Source organism: Asterias amurensis, chromosome 21, assembly GCF_032118995.1.
Source record: "Asterias amurensis chromosome 21, ASM3211899v1".
NCBI classification, from domain to species: Eukaryota; Metazoa; Echinodermata; class Asteroidea; order Forcipulatida; family Asteriidae; genus Asterias; species Asterias amurensis.
The window spans coordinates 4839462-4862410 of record NC_092668.1 but is presented as its reverse complement, the minus strand read 5'-3'; the positions used below and the strand labels follow the sequence as shown (position 1 = coordinate 4862410).

Below are 22949 nucleotides of genomic sequence, written 5' to 3'. Positions count from 1 at the left end.
AAATGTTGTGAGCCTTATGCTCTCTTTTTGAAAGGGCAGGGGCACCAAGATTTTTAAATTCAGTAAATGGCACCTGTAATAAGGAAATTTTAAATTTCTATTGGAACAGTTCAATGGGCACCAATGCATAACTAGGGGCATGGAGCAATTGCCTGTGTGTGAAGTATTAGGATTGATACTGGAGCATTTTCAGAAGGGGCTTCAAGGCAATGACATGGGCAATGGAGGCAATTACCCGCCTCTGAGAAGTATCATGCCTTTGGATGCTCTTGTATTAATAATAGTAATAAATAATAACATGCATTTATATCGCACTTAATACGAGGCAAACTACTGCATTAAATGCATATTGTAGTATACATATTTAAACAAATATTTTATTTTATCTTGCTTTGTAAATACTATAAAAAATGTTTCATGGATCTACAGATGCAGAGAGAACAATTAATTTCTTGAAGTCAGAAAATAAAATATTGAAATTCCTAAGATTTATAATTCTGTTATCTTAATAATTTTTCGCCGTTCTTGATCCATTTGCTGCAGAGGCAACGTGTCCCTGTATTGTCGAGTCCGAGTCGGAGTGGTGCCGTCACGTCGGCACCGAAATGATGGCCTTGAGTCACGCAGAATTCCATTATATACATGTACAAGGTAGAAACCTGCAGCTAATGGAAAACTGTAATATCTAATATATTTGAGATCATTCTTTGTTGGCTGTTTAATAACGCAATTTCTATACCAAGGCTTAGGGCCAAATTTCACAGAGCTGCTAAGCACAACAATTTGCTTAGCATGAAATTTCTTCCTTGATAAAAACAGGATTACCAATCAAATTGCCATTTAATGCGCATGCTTGTTACTGGGGCTGTTTGCTTATCCTGAAAATCACGTGGAAATTTGGTTGGGATTCCTATTTTTATTTCATGCTAAGCAAATTTGTTGTGCTTAGGAGCTCTATGAAATTGGCCCTGATGCTCTCATGGGTTTTTGGTTGCATTCTCCCAAGCGCTTTTGTATCCTTTGGGAAAAGTCTATAATATAAATACGTGTTTATTATACACCAACCGTGACACAACAATGAAGATTGAAACGGGTTTGCACATCTTCCACATCGATACCTAATTCCACAAGGCATATCACATCAAAGCGTATAACCCCGTTGTCCAACCCCGTTGTCCAACCCCATTGTCCAGATTTCAAATTGGGTGGCGCACAGGCATAAATTGGGGTTGGGTACCCCTTAACGCTTAGGCCTTTTAGTCATCGTGGTAATACTTCAGCAAGATTTTTTTGACGGTTATAACACATGTCATAAAAAAATGCTTTACCTTTAAAGGTAGTGGACACTATTGGTAATTACTCAAAATAATTATCATCATTAAACCTTTCTTGATTACGAGTATTGGGGAGAGGTTGATAGTATATAACATTGTGAGAAACAGCTCCCTCTGAAGTGACATAGTTTTCGAGAAAGAAGTAATTTTCCACGAATTTGATTTCGAGACCTAAAGTTTAGAATTTTGAGGTCTCGAAATCAAGCATCAGAAAGCACACAACTTCGTGTCGTGAATTTTATTGCATACCATGTTGCATACCATTAGGATGATGTCATAGTTGTGGATAATTTGTTACCGCCAGCAGGGGTTTCCTTTTGGTGGACGCATCGAAGTGGAACATGTGCAAACTATGGCGAGCAGGTGAGCAGTCATGTCACCAATACTCATTGTTGCGTCACGGTTGGTGTCTTCTAGTCGGTCTAGAATTACCCCTTTTACATTTTTTTTTTATTTTGGTACTCGGCCGGTGGAGGTTTGTAACATTTGAGTTGAAGTTTTCATCGGGTTTCAGCATTTAACAAGACCTGGGTTTTTTTGTATACCGGTAAGTTTATTTCATAGTTCTTAAAGGAACACGTTGCCTATTATCGGTCGTGTTGGTCTTTGAAAAGCGTTTGTAACCGTTTTTTATAAAATGCATATGGGTAGAAAGATGTTGTAAAAGTAGAATACAATGATCCACACAACCATGCCTCGAAATTGCGCGGTTTTCCTTTTACCTCGTCGACTAACACGTCGGCCATTTATGGGGGTCAAAATTTTGACTCCCATAAATGGCCGACCGTGTTAGTTCGCACAGTAGAAGGAAAACTACGCAATTTCGAGGCAAACTTGTGTGGATCATTGTATTCTACTTTTCAAACATCTTTCCAACCATGTGCATTATATAAAAAACGGTTACAAACGCTTTGTTTTGACCAACTCGTCCGATCCAAGGCAACGTGTTCCTTTAACATAACTCTTATAACATAGTTCTTAAAGCCGTTGGACGCTTTCGGTAAACAGTTTTATCCTAGGCCCACACTTCGTGTATAACAACTAATATATAACATAACAAACCTGTGAAAATTTAGGCTCAATTGGTCATCGGAGTCGGGAGAAATAACGGGAAAACCCACCCTTGTTTCTGCACGTTTCGCCGTGTCATGACATGTGTTTAAAATAAATCCGTAATTCTCGATATCCAGAATTGATATTGTTTAAAAAAAAATCAAAAAGTAAAAGCATTTCATGGAATAATATTTCAAGAGAAGTCTTCACCATTACCTTCTTTAAACCCTGTTAGTTATTTTGTAAATCTGTGAACTTTTAATTTGTTTCCGTTCCGAAAGTGTCCAATGGCTTAAGACAGTGTGCACTTTTGGTAATTGTCAAAGACCAGTGTTCTCATTTGATGTATCCAATCATGAGCTTAAAATCACAAGCCTGTTAAGATTTGGGCTCAGTCGGTCATCGAAGTTGCGAGTAAATGATAAAAGAAAAAACACCCTTGTTGGACGAATTTGTGTGAAGTTTTTTATTATTTTAGTGAAAAAAACACCCCTTTCTCGAAAACTACGTTACTTCAGAGGGAGTGGTTTCCCACAATGTTTTATAATATTAACAGCTCTACAATGCTCGTTACCAAGTCAGTTTTTAAAGGCAGTGGACACTATTGGTAATTACTCAAAATTAGCATAAAACCTTTCTTGGTGACGAGGTAAATGGGGAGAGGTTGATGGTATCAAACATTGTGAGAAACGGCTCCCTCTGAAGTGCCATAGTTTTCGAGAAAGAAGTGATTTTTCACGAATTTGATTTCGAGACCTCAGATTTAGAACTTGAGGTCTCGAAACCAACCATCTAAACGCACACAACTTCGTGTGACAAGGGTGGTTTTTCTTTCATTATTATCTCGCAACTTCGATGACCGATTGAGCTCAAATTTTCACAGGTTTGTTATTTTATGCATATGTTGAGATACACCAACTGTGCAGGCTAGTCTTTGACAATTACGGTTTCTCGAGCTTCCAAAAGTATAAACTATCTCATTCACTTCTTTTATTAATTACATAAAACAGAGAACCACAATGTTAAAATAATTTCAGGCAAAAAAAAAAAAAAACTTTCTAGTGTAGTGTAGAGATTATGAGCAAGTTTGCTATCGAATTGTTTTACGGTTTATGTCAAGTTAAAAACAAAAAATTCCAGTAAAACATTTGAACTTGGCTTTCATATAAGATTTACTTGTTCTTTTGCGGAATATGTATGGTGAGACTGATACGCTCGTAAAAAAATGTAGATGACGATTGAAAAAGTAGAAAAGAAAAACTACGCAACACCCGTCGATTTTAAGTCAGAATCGCGGGGTGCCGCTTTGAGGCAGATGAAAAGCCAGGTGTGTTGCGTAGCGTACACGATGCGGAACGTTGCCTAATTTGTATGAATAGATCTAGTTCTTGGAAAACTATAAAGTAAACAGCGTTAAAGGCAGTGGACACTATTGGTAATTACTCCAAATAACTATTAGCATAAAACCTTACTTGGTAATGAGTAATGGGGAGAGGTTGATAGTATACAAATATTTACTGCTTCGAGTGCTATGGTTAAAACTATGACTCCCGAGGTGATTCCCGGAGCGTTCTATTTTCCCGAGGCGAAGCCGAGGGAAAATAGAATGCTACGGGGATCACCGAGGGAGTCATAGTTTTAATCATTGCACGAGTAAAAGTAGTCAATATTTGTTTTATAACACCCCAAACATTTCTAAATACTGTACTATTATTATTAAGTTACAGACCTGAATGCTACAATCCACGGACGACGCGAATACAGATTGCAAAAACTTTTACTGTGCTGCATGTAGTGTCGTGCAATCCGAAATGGTTACAGACTATAAATGTATCATCCTCGTACACGCAACGGACGTCTGGGTACTGTACGCCGTGTGCTAGTCTTCGGACTAGCGCACGGCAAACCGACGCACTATCACATGGCCGTCGTCTAGCAAAACTAAGACATGTCATGTGACGCGCTCTAAACCAATGAGCAGCCAGAATACGTGTAAGGGGTGTGATAATATAAAACATTTTGAGAAACGGCTCCCTCTGAAGTGATGTAGTTTTCGAGAAAGAAGTAATTTTCCACGAATTTGATTTCGAGATCTCAAGTGTATAATTTGAGGTATCGAAATCAAGCATCTGAAAGCACACAACTTCGTGTAACCAGGGTGTTTTTTCTTTCACTGTTATCTCGCAACTTCGATGAACAATTGAGTTCAAATTTTCACAGGTTTGTTATTTTATGCATTTGTTGAGATACCCCCATAGTGAGAAGACTGGTCTTTGACAATTACCAATAGGGTCCACTGTCTTTAAACAAAATAATCTGACTGTTTTCTCAATATTCTTGAAACGACCTTCCTAAGGGATTGGTAATTTGAACATAGTTTGTTTATTGTAGATATATCCATGAAACTATGGTTTTGAGAAGCTCCATGTCAACAGAAATCTAGAGCGGTATTTTTCACGAAGAAAATGCTGTTACTGGAATACAATATCTGGGGGAGAAGCATTACAGCGGTAACGAAGCCAACTTGGTCTTTTTTCATGTCAAACTTTTCCCAAGTCAACTCGGTTGCACGCGAGCGTGAAGGTTAAAAATGTGTTGTTTATAGGTGACGTCACCACCTTGGGCTTATTGCATGCTCACGTATGACGTCTGCACGTACGGAAATGACGTGACAAAAACGGAACTTCACGTTTACTATGCTTAAAACGTTAACGACACGATTTTTTGACGTTGACGTTCACGTTGCGGGTCTATTTTTATAGAATTCTATAGAACTTTTTTGTAAGGGGAACGTGTCCCTATTTGTCTATAGAGCTCCCTGTTTCGAAGATCTGATCGTATAAATGGTGATTCTGAGATACTTGGATTCCGTGTTTCCGTTAAAATTAACAGTGTTATTAACGCAGTAGCGTGAAGGCAATTTAAGCTTCCGTAGGCAGCAGGCTGGGCTTCTACGGAACAGCCTGTTCTCGCGTGTTGGAATGTGAACCTTGGGGTTTCCGCTGTTCCGAAAGAAAAAAACCCCGATGATTTACAGGTTATTAAGGTTGGATGACACGGGTTAGGAGTTAGGGTTAAAATACACTTTGGGTATCAGAACAGAGGGGTGTCGGAACATGTTAGGCCTACGTTTATACCTGCTAGAAGGAATTGTGTTTACAAAAATATAAACGTTCAAACATTGGAATATTGTTTCTTGCAGTCTGACTGATTGATTGATTCAAGACTGCACCACAAGAGCCTGCGGGATTTAAGATGAAATTGTTACTGTTAGTCCTCGTTGCTGTGTTGCTTCTTGTACCCGACACTGGTAAGCCATTGAGTCTCACTAGTGTTCATAGGTTTTGGAGGTACGTCGGCCGGTCGACCACGTCAGAGCCAATGAACAGCCCTCCCTGGGTAGCTCCACCCACAATTACACATAATATGTACATACACGACAGACGTTGCCCAAGGTTCCTTTATTGGGTGCGTTCGTTTAGCTTCCCTGGGTCGACCCCGGTGTGTGGCGGTTTATTTTCCAAGGACGAGTGTGTGCAGATAATTACCCACGTTCGTCCTGGTAAAAAAAAAAAAACGCCACACACCGGGGTCGACCCAGGGAAGATAAACGTTCGCACCATTAGCAAGGTGAATATTCATGCATCGGCCTTTGCGATGACAAAAAACTTGTAAGCTTACCCGAGCTATTTGAAGGCAAATGAATAGACGCGCTTTTGACATAACAAGTAACACAAAGAGTCCCCTCTATTATTAAAAATGCACCCCTGATGAGACCATAATAAGTCTTTATTGCTTCATAGACTGTGCAGGACTGTCTCCACTCATCCGTTGGACCATGGAGGTATATTTCTACCTCCACGGTTTCACTCGGTATGTCACAAGCACACAGTCTATTCATTCGCCTTTGAATAGCGCGGGTAAGCATATTACCAGGGCCCAATTTCATAGAGCTGCTAAGCACAACAAATTGCTTAGCATGAAATTTCTTCCTTGATAAAAACAGGATTACCAACCAAAATGTCCATTTGTTGCATATTGCTTGTTACTGGTATTCAACTGTTGTTTGCTTATCCTGAAAATCACGTGGAAATTTTGTTTGGTAATCCTGTTTTTATCAAGGAAGCAATTTCATGCTAAGCAAATTGTTATGCTAAGCAGCTCTATGAAATTGGGCCCAGGTGTTTCGTCATCGCAGAGGCAGATGCATGAATATTCACCTTGTAAGTTACTTACAATAAAGGAACCTTGTGCAACGTTCGTCATGAATGTTAGTTGTGGGTGGAGCTACCCAGGGAGAGCTGTTCATTGGCTCTGACGTGGTCGACCGACCGACGTACCTCCAAAACCTATGAACACTATAGTGAGTAAAGTAAATCCCAATACAGCTCACATAGGAAGCCACACTTAGATGGTATGTTGGTGACGTCGTTGGTCGGCGGTGCAAGGTGCGAAGAGAAACAAAAGAAAACGATCAGAAAAGGTTTATTTGAAGCATGGAGGTATAGATATGGAAACTGTTTATGAACAAAATCGGTACGGTGTGCCAAGTGACATAGCTCTGGGTTAATATTGAGTTAGTGATGTGTGAAGCTTTTGCTTTTTTGCGTAGAATAATAGTTGCGGGTACAACCATGGTAAAATCCCTATGAGGAGGAGCGTTGTCTCGGAAATTGAGTCGGTGTGGTCTCGACGTTTCGAACAGTATACTCTGCTCGTCTTCATGAGAGCTCCACTCGTCTTGAGCAGTTGTAGCCTACAGCTGAGCTATTACTTTTTGTTTTTTAACTGATTTAAGTGGATTATTTTCTTCAGGGGCGTGGCTTAGACGAAGAAGAAGGAGGCGGCCAGCTGTCTCATCGGCCTCCATCGCCCGCTTCTCTAAGCTAGGTATGTCAGCAGAGTGCCAGTATTGTAGTCGAGACCTCCTAGCGTAACTAGTTTGTGCGTCTATTATAAAAATGTATTGTTCTTTTTCATAGATAGGTATAATTATTTTTACACAAATTCGTGGGGGGGGGGGGGGGCTCAATCCAACAGCCTTGCTTTTAGAAGCCCCCCCCCCCCCCCACACACACACAAACTTAAAGGCGCTGGAGACCTTTGGTATTTGTCAAAGACCTGGGGTCGATTTCACAAAGAGTTAGGACTAGCCTAACTTAGGACTAGTCCTTAGGAGATATACAAATTGCATGGATAGTCCTAAGTAGCTGTACGAGTAACTGGTCCTAACTCGAGATAAGACTAGTCCTAACTCTTTGTGAAATCCACCCCAGGGCCCAATGTCATGGCTCTGCTTCCGCCGAGTTCTGCGCTTACGATCACGATTCCCTGCTTATACGTGCAAGCGCCGAATTTCTGCCCTAGCCTTGAAAGCGTAGAATGCCTAGTATAACGTGGCGTACGCACGCGCTGAATTCGCCGCTAACCCGTGAAATACGCTTGCCGTAAGCACAGAATTCCCTACTTCCATAGGCGCCGATTCTGTGCTTACGGTAAGCAGAGCCATGAAACTGGGCCCAGTATTCTCATTGGTGTATTATTCTCAAGAATTTTGCTTAAAATAACAAACCTGTGAAAATTTGAACTCAATTGTTCATCGAAGTGGCGAGAGAGGACAATTGAAGAAAAACACCTTTGTCGCACCAAGTTGTGTGCTTTCAGATGCTTAAATTTGAGATCTCAGCTGATAACAGTGCAATATTTTTTTATAACTATCTTTTTATAAATTACATAATATTCAGAGTCAATGGCCGAAGGCGTTGTCAGCCCTGATGGAAAACTGACTGTTGACCAGCCTAAAAAGACAACGAACAACAAGATCGATACTAGTCCTGCTGGTTATTTTGCAGTTCTGCAAAATGTTGTGGGTAAGTGATTATTAAAGCCCGATTACGGGAAACCTTTCAAATCCTGTAGTTGCCGGTGTCCCAGGCCGGTGTCCCAGGGAATGGACTCTTCTCATGAAATATGCTAATCACATTCACGCATGCGTACAGACCCTGTTGGTTGGCAAACGCCATAGAGTTGTGCACTAAGCAGACGCGCAATTGCGTCTGCGTCACGCACCCATTAGCCGTGTACAAAACAGCGCGATGTTCCCTCATGTTGCCAACCAAAACGTTAGTGCGCACGCGCTATGTGAAAATTACATATTTCATGGGAAGGGTCTATTCTAGTGTCTCAGCCGGAGATTCGGCCACCCATTATGGGAAATTATCATGTGGGTTGGATGAGGATGAATCAAAAGAGGACGCTATCAGAAGAAGTTTTGCCGTACGGGGTGGGGGGGGGGGGGGTACTGAACCTCTGGGTACAGAATCTCCTGCCACACCGACCAGCACAAAATACAGTAACGAACGCGATCAAATTAATTGTCATTCAACCGTTTCTTTGAAGTGGCTCTATTGATGAAAGTGTAGATTTTGTGCAATGCACTCAACTGTAGATTCGTAAACATGTTGCAGTAATCGAAATTTTGGGCAATGATTATGACGTCATCAGGGGACGAAAAAGATGGCACTCAAAAAGTATTGCGAAGTGGCAATGTCTCTATCACTGAAAATTTGCTAAGGGGACCCTAGATGAATGGACCGTTCCGGCTTTCCACTACGCTCCGCCCACCGCGCACGTGAGCAAGACACGCGTACGAACACTCCCAATGACATTCTGCACGATTCTGCCGCGCGTGCCAAATATACGCGCACGCATGACCGAGTTTGTCCGACCACAATCATTGCTGTGATTGGTCAAATGGGTGAACGCGCACAGTTTGATTGATAGGCCGGATTGGTCCATTGATCGATCTGCACAGTCAAAACGCACTTTCAAGAGTCACTATGAAATCCAAAATGGCTGCTTTTCCCTGCCCTGCCCGAACGCATGTACACTTACTGGTAGATTCGTTACAAACTAGAAAGTGAAATAGTTCAACTAATTGAAAATAACCGTCTTTCCAAATTGAAAGATTACTGATTGATGTGCAACAGAACACTGTCTGAAAACATGTTACCTTTCAGTTGAAAGGTTTTCGGTAGCACCATGTCACTATGATGATCTCTATAAATATGAGTTGGGGTGTTCTGAAAAGAACCGTTGGTTTCAACTCGACGTTTTGTATGATTTTTTTTTTTTTTTTTTTTTTTTTTTTTAAACTTCGGACATAATTCTTTGTTGGCAGGGGCCGTCCAGGGTAAGCCAAAAGTTTTAAAAACTGTCATCAAAGCGATGTGCCCTCCCAGACCCCTCCAACAAAAAACATATATGTTTATAAAAATACAGAAAATAAAAGCATGAATTTTAAAAATGTAGATATAATAACATATAAAAGTACAAAACGCCACATTAAATTAAAATCATTAAACTCCGAGCTGGCACAAACATTATGGCAAGATAATGACAATAGACCAAAACTGAACGCTGGTAGATAAAACAAAATATAACCCATAAGATTATTAAGAAACAAACCAAGCAAAGTATATAACATGTACAACAAAATGGAACGAATGTAAAAATAGAGCGACATTATAAGAACAAAAACACTTGGTAGCAGCTGTGGAAGATTGGCAATAACAGATTAACCCTAAGAACTAAAATGGTATATGCTCTGAAGGCGATCCAGAAGATGATCAGAGCGTTGAAACCAACGGTTCTTTTCAGAACCTCCCAAACTCATTTAGAGATTATCATTACATGGTGTTACCGAAAACCTTTCTGTATCGGGTTGCCACTATATATGGAGTTTCAAATCATATCTTTCAATATTATTCAACAACACTCAAAACCCAGATTTTTAACTAACATTTCTCCCTTTTGCAGAAGGCTTTCGTGAGTCAAAGATGCATGTCAACGACGGTGGTTTGGACGTCAATACGGATCTTCTGCCTGAAGAGTAAAACAAACATCCAGCCCCCAATTTCATAAAGCTGTTAAAGGCACTGGACACTATTGGTAGTAACTTAAAATAATTGTTAGCATCAAAACTTATTTGGTAACAAGCAACGGAGACCTGTTGATAGTATAAAACATTGTGAGAAACGGCTCCCTCTGGATCGAATATCGTAGTTTTTGAGAAAGAAGTAACTTCTCAGTAAAATATTTGAATTAAATTCGAGACCTCAGCTGAGGTATCGAATTCAAGCATCTGAAAGCGCACAACGTAATGTGCAACTATAGGGTGTTTTTTCTTCCGCTACTCTCTCGCAACTTCGGCGACCAATCTTGAGACCAAATTTTCACAGGATTGTTATTGTTATGCATTTTGTTCAGATACACCAAGTGAGAAGACTGGTGGTCTATGAAAATTACCAAAGGTGTCCATCAGTGCCTTTAAGCAGAAAATACTGCTTGACAAATTTCTTTGCTAAGCAAAAAAATGAGTAGGACATGCAGTCGCAACAATGTAAACTTAATCTAATTGTGGATGGTATAATTATCTGTTTTTGTATAGGTTTTGTCGGTCAAATTCGGCAAATGAGCAGTCAATTTAAAGGAACACGTTGCCTTGGATCGGACGAGTTGGTATATAAAAAGCGTCTTGTAACCGTTTTCTATAAAATGCATATGGTTGGAAAGATGTTGTAAAAGTAGAATACAATGATCCACACAAATTTGCCCCGAAATTGCGTGGTTTTCCTTTTACTGTGCAAACTAACACGGTCGGCCATTTATGGGAGTCAAAAGTTTGACTCCCATAAATGGCCGACCGTGTTAGTCGACGAGGTAAAAGGAAAACCGTGCAATTTCGAGGCATGTTTGTGTGGATCATTGTATTCTACTTTTACAACATCTTTCTACCCATGTGCATTTTATAACAATCGCTTTTCAAAGACCAACTCGACCGATCCAAGGTAACGTGTTCCTTTAATGTTCATGCGTGCCGTTCGAATTATAACTGTTTTGCCTCTCAACTTGTTACTGCGTTTCAAATTCAGAATTCGGCCGTTCAATTTCGCTTTGAGTCGAGTCAAATTCCTTTAGTACTCTGTTCAATTTAGCGTATCGTAATTCTTTTTCGTGACACACACGCCTCAAGAAGCGTCTGTGAATTTGAATGCTGCTTTGATGAATTGTTAAATTGAATGATTATTTTGTTAAATCGAATAACGTAAAAGTACATTTGACTAGTCTTAAAAAGAAATTGAATTACCCTTTTCAGTAGCATTCAATTTCGTGCCAAATAGAATAAGCTGTTGGTTAAATTGGCTGCTCATATTTTCCAAAATTGACCGAGAAAACCTATAATAAGCAATACTTTTCTGTGCTCAGCGAGTTTTTGTGCTTAGCAGGCTATAAGACATGTAAGAAAGTAGAGCTCTCGCGTAGTTTATTTGTGCTGCGCTGTGTGTGAAAGGAAAACGTGTTGCACCAAGACTACACGCGAACGGAGCCGGAGACTGTCGGAAATAGGCGTCTCAGTCATCTGTGCAATTTTGAGGCATATTAGTGTGAATCATTGTATTCTACTTTAAAAACATCTTCCTACCATATTCATTTCATAACAGACGGTTCCAAACACTTTGGTAGACCAATTCGCCCTTAATAGGGCAACGTGCCCCTTTAATGTGCATTTCCCCGCCCTGTTTTGCACGCGGGACCACAATATTTAGCTACATTTTGACCGCGAGTGGGCACTATACGGCTTGTTTGCTAGTTAGGGACCTCTTACACGAGAACGGGCTTGAATCAAATCTAAGCACGATTTACTCGTAACATGTCATGCTCCAAGAAATTAATTAATTATGAATTGGGGACTGAGATTGTATACGTACTTGTTTTTATTAGTCTTTGTTGCATTGTAAGTTAAAATGTTGTTATTGTTGTAACCCTTCCCCAGGGTACGGGGTTTGTTCGGGTTTTTTTGTGGAAATAAAATTCAATACAATACAATTAATTTTGTTGTGGTGGATTTTCTTTTTTTGTTTTACGGAAGTGTAATAAAGACATCGTTTAAAAGGCTATTTTGCCAGGGGTGTAATTCGCCCAGACGGATCAGTATACTGGTACCTGAATGTTTTTGGAGTTATGATCAATAAATCACAACAGCAAATCTTTGAAATAGTTACATGCCAGGGCAGTAAATATAGACGATGTGACCTCTGACGTCACACGAAAACCATAACATGATTCGCGCGCATACCGCCGGGCAAAACCTTTGTGTTTTGGCAGCCAGCTAGAAAGTGTACGCAATCTTACTACGACTACGCAACTCAGTGCCCGGCGAAACATGACGTATATAGTGTTTTGTCAACAGAGGGCGGTTTAAATGTAAACATTGGTCACATCGTCTATAACGCACAGATCTGTACAAATTTCTTTCATGCTCTGCTGCTCATAGCCGCTTTCTTGCACATTCTTTCAAATAACGCGCTCAAGCTTGAACGAACTAAATTACATTGGAACTCGTCCGCTGGTGTTAACATTAATTTGCAAGAGACCTTTGCAGCTTGGTGCATGTTTGATGTTCACTCACTATTGAAGTTCTCATCGTGTTTCTGCATTCAATAAGACACGTTCTTACTCACTAGGTAAGTTTATTTAGACACTGAACACCTTTCGGTAATATTGTCAAAGACCAGTTTTCTCACTTGGTGTATCTCAACATAATATGCACAAAATAACAAACCTGTGAAAATGTGAACTCATTTGGTCGTCGAAGTTGCGAGAAACATGGGGGAAAAAACAACCTTGTCACACACAGATGTGTACGTGTGCTTTCAGATGCTTGGTTTCGGGACCTCAAAATCTAATTCTGAGGTCTCGAAATCGAATTCAAATATTTTAGTGGCTTTCTCGAGAACTACGTTACTTCAGAGGGAGCTCTCAATTGCTTGTATTTGTACCAAATAAGTTTTTATGCTAACAATTATTTTGAGTAATTAGTACCAATAGTGTCCAGGGCAACCTTGTCCCCATGGTTTACTTTATTTTCAACCATGTTTACAATAGTTAACCCTGGGATGGAAACTCCTTACTTGGACCCTGATTACGTATTATGATAATGCCCGAGGTGCGCGCCATTCGTACCCACGAGTTCATCATATGCGACTTTAGACATAAAAACGAACAGTCAATTTAAAAACAAAAACAAAAACTGAAAACTGGGTCAGCCAGAGAGTTGTTAAGAAAACAGAGCACAACAGATAAAAACACTAAGATTTGTGATTAAGCAGACTAGTCAATTTAGGGATACAACTGTTATTATATCTGCTGAATATAGTCTGAATTATTAATTATATTATTATTTACGTAGCCACCATTTCGGCTTTGGATTTAGTCTTGGCCCAAGACGATGGTGCTTGATTCTGGATATTGTACTACGCGCGGTTGAATCGCCAAAGCGCGCCCTGCAAGCTACCATGATGGTAGCTTGCAGAGTGTAGTCTAGATTTCAAGCCGTCCACGTAACTAAATCATACCGTGGCGGGCGCGCTTTGGCGATTCAACCGCGCGTAGTACACTATCCAGAACAAGCACCATCGTCTTGGGCCAAGACTACTTTGGATTCGGCTTCAGTCTCCTTTTCTCGTCTGAAGCCATGATCACGTACGCGAAGCACGCGCAGTTGTCAAAACAACCGTGGGGCCAAGCTAGCCTGAGCCGAATCCGGAGTCGAAGCCGTGGTTTCGAAAAGGGCTCTGCTATGTCACTGCACGTTTATCCAATGAAACTATTATGGGTGCGTACGATTAGCTTCCCTGGGTCGACCCCGCGGTGCTCACTCGGGTGAGCTCCTGACAAGAGCTAATCGAACGATCACACTCGCCGCTCTCGTAGTCACGTCATGACCTCTGGGGCCAGCCCCCCAAAAGTGACCTACTTGCGGATAAAGCCATAGTCTGGTTCCCTGACCAAAGATTCCTTGACGTCTCTTGTAAAAAATCTTAGGTCAGGTATCACCCACGGTTAAAAATAGCGCATGGCGCAACTTGTCTGGGTCGGGGGTCATCTTCAGTGAAACCGTGTCTGCACTAGTTGCGATAACGTAACCCTCCTCCCGATGGCCGCCAGGCCGGAGGGTTACGAGATTCTTTTGATCGGCAAATGACAATCTGGTTCAACACGTATAATTTCGACAGCTAGTCACCAGATTTGCCCCATTTTTACCACTTGAGAACTCATGACACTTAATCCTCAATGTCTAACTCTAATGAAAACTCAAGTCAAAACACCATTGAGTTGACTCATACTGAGAAAATATTTTTGAAGAAAAAGGACAAAAACTTACCAGATCCCGGAGCGATTTTCCAGGTTTATATTTTGAACTTGTCGCATCGCTTTGTACAACGCCTGCATTGGCTTTAAATAACAATAGCTGGCATACAAACTCCTGGATCTACGACCGACAGGACTGACAATATGATTTAATACCGACCATCAACGATACTGTCCGAATGTTGACGACAACACATTCTGAACATTTCGGATAACTTCGAAAAAGGAGGAATTCCTCCTTTTTTGGGTGATACCGGACCCTAAATTCGACAAAGCCTAGTCGGAGTTTTTTGGGTCTGGGAACCAGACTAATAAAGCCAGAGGGCCAGTCTGTGGAGACTGGAGCTATTAGAATAAAAAACGTCTTTAGGCTGCAAAGTGATTACTCCACAGTAGCCTGCCTACAGTAATGAGTTTGGTCAGAGCCAACGCCCTTCTTTCATGCTCTGCTGCTCATACATAGTGAAAGGTTTCAAACACATTCTTTCAAATAACGCGCTCAGGCTTGAACCAACTAAAATTACATTGGAATTCGGCCGCGGGTGTATGTAACATAAGTTTGCAAGAGACATTTTGCAGCTTGTTGCATGTTTGATCTCCACTATTCTCATCGTGTTTCTGCATCCGATAAGACCCGTTCTTACTTACCGGGTAAGTTTACTTCATAGTTTTTTAAAAATCTAAATCTAAGGTTTCGAAATCAAATTCAAACAGGTTAGTGGCTTTCTCGAAAAGGATAACTTTCCGTATGGCGCCACCACCTTTTCACTCATTTTTACAAAAAGGGATATCTCATTGAGGTAAATTAGATACTATATTATTTCATATCGAATGAAAAAGTGGTGGCGCCATACGGAAACTTTTCCCTCGAAAACTACGTTACTTCTGAGAGAGCTAGTTGCTTGTTTTGTTACCAAGTAAGTTTTTATGCTAACAATTATTTTGAGTAATTGCCAATAGTGTCCACGGCCTTCTCAATAACTCTGACTAGTTAAGTAATTTATGTGAGTTCATTCAGTCAAATGTTTAGTATTCGGTTTTGGGGCTGGATTCTGGCCTATAAGATAGCAGTTGAGATAGTTTTGGTTCCTATTAAAACACTTGTCTTAAAAAGCCTTTAAAGCATTTAAAGCCATTGGACCCTTTCGGTAAACAGTGTTGTCCAAGGCCCACACTTTGTGTACCACAACTTCTATATCAAATAACAAACCTGTGAAAATTTAGGCTCAATCGGTCATCGGAGTCGGGAGAAAACAACGGGAAAACCCACCCTTGTTTCCGCGCGTTTCGCCGTGTCATGACATGTATTTAAAATAAATCGTAATTCTCGTTAACGAGAATTTATATTGTTTTGCTGTTTTCTCAAAAAGTAAAGCATTTCATGGAAAAATATTTCAAGAGAAGACTTTCACCATTGCCTTCTGTAAACCCTGTAAGTTATTTGTAAATCTGTGAACTTTTATTTTTTTCTGAACCGAAAGGGTCCATTGGCTTTAAATGCACTAAACACGTTTGGCAATAGGGAAGTATTCTCACTCGGTGTATGTGCATAAAAAACAAACCTTTGAATTTTGAAATGTTGACACAATAAAATTGTTCATCGAAGTTGCAAGAAAAGAATGAAACAAAAGGGTTTCTTGTTGCACAAATTTCTGTGCTTTCTATGCCTAAAAAAAACATTATTTGAGTGAGAAAATTACCTCTTTCTAAAAACTACGTTACTTCAGAGGAGCCGTTTCTCAAAATGTTTTACCCGACCACTAGCAGTCTATTGCTCGCTACCAAGTAAATTTTTATGCTAACAATTATTTTGAGTAAGTACCAAATACTGTCCAGTGTCTTTAGAAGAAAATAAACGTTACTTGGAATTGTTTCTTGCAGCCAACAGTCTGATTGATTGGTTGAAGAGTTCACCAAGAGCCGGATTAAAGATGAAATTGTTACTGGTAGTCCTCGTTGCTGTGTTGCTTCTTGTACCCGACACTGGTAAGCTGTGTAAAAGTCACGGAACGGTTTTGAAGAGTCAAGGGCAAAGCTACAGCCGATGTGACCTATGTTTACATTTAAAACGCCCTCTGTTGAAAAAAACACTGTATATGTGATGTTTCGCCGGGCAAAAACACCCGTAGTCATGGTAAGATTGCATACACTTTCTATAGCTGGCTGCCAAAAACACAAAGGTTTTGCCCGGCGGTATGCGCGCGAATCATGTTATAGTTTTCGTGTGACGTCAGAGGTCACATCGGCTATAGGTTGCGGTGTCCCAGGAAAATCTGTCAGCCGGAGATTCTGTGTCCCCCATTGTTATGGGAATAACACGGGCTGGAGGATGATGATTCACAAGAGGGCGCTATTTGAATGTTACCAAAGCAGGATCAATCTGGGTTTTTGTGGAGAGCAAGTTGTGGAGCTGCTAAAGTACAGCGCGTCCATAAGTAGGGCCTATTAAATGTATAACACCCTTTACAAATATTCTGCCTTTTCATTGGTTTAGAGCGCGTCATGGTATGTCTTAGTTTTACTGCAGACGGCGGCCGTGTGATAGTACATCGTTTGCTGTGCGATAGTGCATGGTTTGCCGTGTGATAGTCGACTATCACACGACGTGCAATACCCATAAGTCTTTTTGCCCACCTTGAACCCATTAGTTGTGCATCTGTGTATCTGAAACGCGCGTACGAACTTTACGTGTACGAAGCATATAAATTATCATCTTCGTACCATAGATATAGAATAGAATAACTAGATCGGCCGCGCGTACATACGCGCCATTACCTGTGTAATAAAATTGTTCGCCATGGACGCGGTAAAAATTTTACGTTCGAAAGGCGACGCGCAAAAATGAACGCGGGAGATAGGCCTTTGACGCGCTAAATGTCACGTGCTGACGGCAAAAAGTCACGTGCTGACGGCAACGCACAGAAAATGTACACGGGAGATAGGCAATGGCGGCCCCCCATGCCAGAACCCGCGTATGTACGCGCGGCCTGTCTAGTTATTCTACTCTATATCTATGGTACGAAGATGATAATTTAGTCTGTTGGGGTGTTATAAAACAAATTGACTGCTTTAACTTGTGCTATGATTAAAACTATCACCCCCTCGGTGATCCCCGGACCATTCCATTTTCCCGAGGCGCACGGGAAATATAACGCTCCCGGGATCACCTCGGAATCGTAGTTTTAACCGTAGCGCTCGAAGCAGTCAATGTTTGTACATACTATAGGCTCCTTTTTCAGAACACTCTTCCCAAAAGAGTTTACACATTGTTGTTCCCAAAACTTTCTATCACAGTGAATTATTATTATCATTTTTTAATTAAGCAAAGCTTGAACATCACTTATAGTTTTAAAGGTGTGTGTTAATATTGACCTATAACGTCGCCTTCGATTGCCATTCACAAGCTACGTCACAAATGATTTCAAATCAATTATTTTGTTTACGTTTTTGTTAATTTGAACATTGTTAATGTATGCTCACCTGCTGACCCCCGTTGCTTCTGCTTGGTTTAAAAACAATTTTATTTTATGGATGATAATCGGAGAATAGCACAAGACAGGAGAGAATGGGAAAAGCTTGTGTCCGCCTGCTGTGCAGTCGACCGATGATGATGATGATGATAATGTGGATTCTATGTATTTTTCACAGGGGCGATTTTCTACAGAAGAAGATCATATGTTAGATCACGAGGCTCCATCGCCAGACGCGCTGAGCTAGGTACGTCAACACATTTTGAAATCAATATTTTTATAACGATCAAAGGCCACTGGTGGTACATTGTATATAAACACGGCTAACCTTCCGTACCCTAGCTGCCACCACCTTTTCACTCATTTTCTTTTTTACAAAAAGGTAATCTCAATGAGCTAAATCGGATACTATTTTATTTCATATCGAAAAAGTGGTAGCATAATACGGAAACTTTTCCATAAACACTCATTTATCCTACTTCACCACAAATCCCTGGTCAGATTTTACCCGGATTACGGGTTCCTGCGGGGCCCGACCCATTTTCGGGTCACCGTCAGTTGGTCGTTTGCTTGACCATCTATTGTCATGCTCCTAGCTAGGTGGCATGCCCTCTCGTCAAAAAATTTATAGTTATAAAAACTATGGGGTATTAATTATCTCGGATTCTTCTTCTTCTTCTTCTTCCTTTAAAGTCACCTGGAAGTGGTATTTTTTCAAAATAAAGCTTTTGTCACTAATAATTTTATATGTGTTTTGATGAGTGTGTGTGAATAAACAGTTAACTAAGGTTTTAAACAATCAGTTCTTATGTTATTTACAAATTTAAGAGTAGACCCCGACCCGAGAGGGCGCTGTTCGTGGCGTAAATCGAGGCAGACTTTGCCTGTTATGCGTATAGTAAACACAATTGCAAGTACATGTACGGACCAAGTCGTGAGTTTGTACGTTTCAAAACCAGGTGTATTGCTGCTGAATGCAGAAAAACACTTTTTGAAATGTACCAACTCACGACTTTGACCTACATGTACTTTGCACGTGTGTTTATTATACGCATTGCAGGCAAAGTCTGCCTCGATTGACGTCACAAAAGGGGTAGGCGGAGTCAGCCCCCAAACAACTTTATATATTTTGTAAACATATAAATCGTGACAAACAATTACTAAACAAATTGTTTTATTGTTCGTAAGCATATACTCTTATGTTTGAAAGAAAGAAAATTCTATTTCCAGGTGACTTTAAAGTGCTGCTTCATTAGTTTCACCCATTTCTAGGTCATTAAATTAACATGAGGATGTAAACGGACGACTAAAACATGTCATTTCACATTCAAAATGCAGTAATCGATTGACTTAATAACAGTGCAATATTGTTTTAATAGTATTGGTTTTTGTTGTTGTAATTTTAGAGTTGATAGTCGAAAGAGTGCTCGATGAGGAATTGACACTTTACCAGGCTAAAAAGACGGCGAACGACAATACCGACACTTCCCCTGCTGGTTATCTTGCAGCTCTGCGAAATGTCGCGGGTAAGTGACACAAAACCAAGCCCACACACTTAGGGGGTTATTATGCTAGCTGATGTGGATGGTCACATAATCGCCCCTAACAGAATAATATTCATGATGGACCACATTGGACCAACATTATTATTGAAAACTCTCGAAGATTGTCCCATTTTTTGTACACTTTTTGTTGTTCCATTTTTTTATTTTTTGCAAACTATTATGCAAACACATAGAGACAACAGAAAACAAGAAACATTCACCGCGAAAACAGCCATGTGACGTCAAAATTCGCATCGCGTTACTTCGCATGAAGAACCTGGCTTTCAACTTGTATAGATTCGTTACTAACTTAAAGAATTTGGGTACTTTTTCAAAATGTCCACAGATTTACATTATAGGATTTGGGTACTTTTTCAAAACGTCCACAGATTTACATTAAACTTACAGGGTTTGAAGCTTCCCTTTCAAATATTACTAACTTAGATTGTGTAGTTTTTGAGAAATGAGTAAAACAAGTCACAAAATAATTTTGGTCTTATGAGACCAAAACTATTTTAGCATGTAAAATCCCCTTAAGCAGTTATGATATTAGACCAAAACCATAGCATAACTGGTTAATACGTTTTTACATGCTAAAACTGAGACGAAAATTATTACCTTTACTCATTTCTCAAAAACTACAACACCTCAGTAAATAAAATTTCAAGGGAACCTTTCTACTATCATAATCTTCAAACTGTGTAAATTTAATGTTGATCTGTGGACATTGTACCCTTTAAGTGAATAGTTCAACTTAAAAATAACTGTCTTTCCAAGTTGAAAGATAATCGAATGATGTTTGTCAGATATTTCCAAACAAAAATTCTAACTTAACAATTCCTTCTTTTGCAGAATCCTACCGGGAGACAAAGATGCATTTAACCGACGGTGACTTGGATCCTCTGCCCGTAGAGTGAAATAAAATAACCAGAAAGAGCTCGCACATAATTTGAACATTACTTTTACTTTGCTTCCTTCACGCAAGCAATGGACGTGGGACCAACAATGGGGGACTTTTGGGACGCTTGGTGGCAGCAGACTTATAACGGCCAGCAGGTAACGGCCATCTTTCTCGGTAATGTGCCCATGCTCAGAACTACTGGAAATAACCTGGTATGTCTGCTGCCACCTAGCGTTCCAAAGTCTTCCTTTAAAGTGGGTGCGTTCGTTTAGCTTCCCTGGGTCGACCCCGGTGTGTGGCGTTTTTTTTTTTCAGGACGAACGTGGGTAATAATCTGCACACGTTCGTCCTGAAAAAAAAAAACGCCACACACCGGGGTCGACCCGGGGAAGCTGAACGAACGCACCCAGTGTGATGTTCGACCGGGTGAGCTTCTAGCACCGTTTACTCGTTACATGTAATGCCACTAAAAATTAATTAATGAGGGATCGGGGAAGTTGTTAAAATTGGGGGGGGGCTCTTAGATTTAGCCTCCTAGTTTTTATTTTTCAATGTGGCGGTTACTAATTTTCTTTTGAGTTTTTGTGCTTTATGGGTTTTAAGAAAGTGGACCCAGAAGACTGATGACTCGCGTGTAATTTGAACATTATTTTTGAGTTTGTATTCGTCATACGTGGAGACCATGTAGAAATGTAGTTCCACAAGAATGTTCAACGGGTGATATTATGAGCCTTGCACGGTTTACTAAATATTAATCATAACACGTGTTGCTAAAATACTGTACAAAAGCAACAAGTTTTATTTTAGGGAGTTGACAGTTCTGTTTCGCGAGCTTACATCGTTTGCTTGTTTATAAAACTCAATGTGGTGGGATTTCATTTTGTTTTCTTCTGAACATAATAGAGACAAGGTGAACAAGTCTCTATCGCCCGGGGAATTACCTTTTCACCACGGCGGATTAATACCAAAATTCACCCGGGCGAATAAGTACCACGTCCTTAATACTCATCCGTATTTGTTTGTTTTTCTTTTTCTCTTTTTCATTTATAAATAACTAACTGAATTAAAAACTACAAAAAGATTGTTTTCTTATGACTTATTAGTCAGTAGATATCAATTGTACCTGATGTAATGATGATTGTTATTAAGGGAATAAAAGAGTAGGCGAGTAGCGAAACTGTCTGGGGTATTTATGAATAATTGATTTAAAAACAAAACATCAACTGACACTCAAAACGACCAGTTGAAGCACATAATAATTAGACAAGCAATTATTTCCTGCTTATCTGAAGAAGAAAAAAAAAGTAAACAAATAATATTGACCGTGCTTGGCTGAATCTAATCATAATTAGTATAAGCATGGGCGTCCATCTATCTTGAAAGGTGGGGGTAGGAGATAGGGGAGGCATCGTTAGCCATAGCATTTACGGCGTGGGATTTTTTAAGGGCGTGTCTGGGGGACGTGCCCCCCTCCCCCTCAGCTCCCCCAAGGATGCCCATTACGGGACACGTGTTTGGTTGACAGTAAAACCTGAGGTTCATGGTGAAACGGAAGTCAAAATCATTGGAGGTGGAAATGTTTTGATAGTGTGTCCCCAACCCTTGAACCTTAATTGGGGGGGGGGGGGGGGGGGGGGGGGGGGGGGGGAGACATGTCCCCCTGTAACCCCCCCCCCCCCCCCATATTGATCTATGCACATAGATGCACAGAGGTTGATGGTATAAAACATTGTGATAAACGGCTCCCTCTGAAGTGCCATAGTTTTCGAGAAAGAAGTCATTTTCAACGACTTTGATTTCGAGACCTCAGATTTAGAACTTGAGGTCTCGAAATCAACCATCTAAACGCACACAACTTCGTGTGACTATAGGGTGTTTTCTTAGGTTAGTTATTTTATGCATATGTTGAGATACACCAACTGTGAAGACTAGTCTTTGACAATAACCAATAGTGTCCACTGCCTTTAACTTGGCTTGGGAACTAGAGAAGTGCAGCAAGTTTGTTTGGGGAAAAAACGCATTACATTTATATGATTTTCTGGGTGTCTTTTCTGAAGTAATTATTAGCGAATAATTAAAAAAAACTGACCTGCCCCGCCCCAAAAAGTAAAGAAATCTGAAGTTTAGTTGCCGAAAATATGTTTGGTTGGTTTTCAAAAGACTGAGACTGAGAGCCTGTAAATATTTTGTAGTATTTTTAAGTATTACTTGGCATTATTTTTGTTTAGCCAAGTAGGCATGGGTTGCTAGATATTGCACCCGTCATAGAACCCGTCCCGTCAGAGAGTGGATTAGTCGCCGTATAATAGAGATGGCGCCCTCTGTTGAATAGATTCTCTCACTGTAGTCATTACGTCATTTACCGAAAGGTTATTGCCACTTCGTCCTCAAGCTGTTTTTTTCTTCGAGCCCACCACGTAGCAGCACAACAACA

The 22949-nt window shown here is 40.4% G+C and overlaps 2 protein-coding genes across 2 annotated transcripts; both read left to right on the top strand.

The window, feature by feature from the left end:
- Positions 1–1690: 1690 nt before the first annotated feature.
- LOC139953019 (uncharacterized) lies at positions 1691–11003 on the top strand. Its single transcript, XM_071952409.1, has 5 exons — positions 1691–1881; positions 5590–5697; positions 7203–7277; positions 8132–8257; positions 10206–11003. The coding sequence occupies exons 2-5, from the start codon at positions 5643–5645 to the stop codon at positions 10280–10282; spliced, it is 333 nt and encodes a 110-aa protein (XP_071808510.1). The 5' UTR covers positions 1691–1881; positions 5590–5642; the 3' UTR covers positions 10283–11003.
- A 4110-nt stretch (positions 11004–15113) lies between these two features.
- Positions 15114–21692, top strand: LOC139953062 (uncharacterized). The gene is made up of 5 exons (XM_071952464.1): positions 15114–15251; positions 16482–16586; positions 18249–18317; positions 19477–19596; positions 20467–21692. The coding sequence occupies exons 1-5, from the start codon at positions 15188–15190 to the stop codon at positions 20529–20531; spliced, it is 423 nt and encodes a 140-aa protein (XP_071808565.1). The 5' UTR covers positions 15114–15187; the 3' UTR covers positions 20532–21692.
- The last annotated feature ends 1257 nt before the right edge of the window (positions 21693–22949 follow it).

What these genes read in the sequence shown, in the direction of transcription:
- LOC139953019 (XM_071952409.1), top strand. Translation starts at nt 5,643, where the DNA reads ATGAAATTGTTACTGTTAGTCCTCGTTGCTGTGTTGCTTCTTGTACCC. An exon ending in GCTTCTTGTACCCGACACTG is followed by an intron (nt 5,698 to 7,202) that starts GTAAGCCATTGA and finishes TATTTTCTTCAG; the next exon opens with GGGCGTGGCTTAGACGAAGA. An exon ending in AGTTCTGCAAAATGTTGTGG is followed by an intron (nt 8,258 to 10,205) that starts GTAAGTGATTAT and finishes TCCCTTTTGCAG; the next exon opens with AAGGCTTTCGTGAGTCAAAG.
- LOC139953062 (XM_071952464.1), top strand. Translation starts at nt 15,188, where the DNA reads ATGTTTGATCTCCACTATTCTCATCGTGTTTCTGCATCCGATAAGACC. An exon ending in CGCCAGACGCGCTGAGCTAG is followed by an intron (nt 18,318 to 19,476) that starts GTACGTCAACAC and finishes TTGTAATTTTAG; the next exon opens with AGTTGATAGTCGAAAGAGTG. An exon ending in AGCTCTGCGAAATGTCGCGG is followed by an intron (nt 19,597 to 20,466) that starts GTAAGTGACACA and finishes CTTCTTTTGCAG; the next exon opens with AATCCTACCGGGAGACAAAG.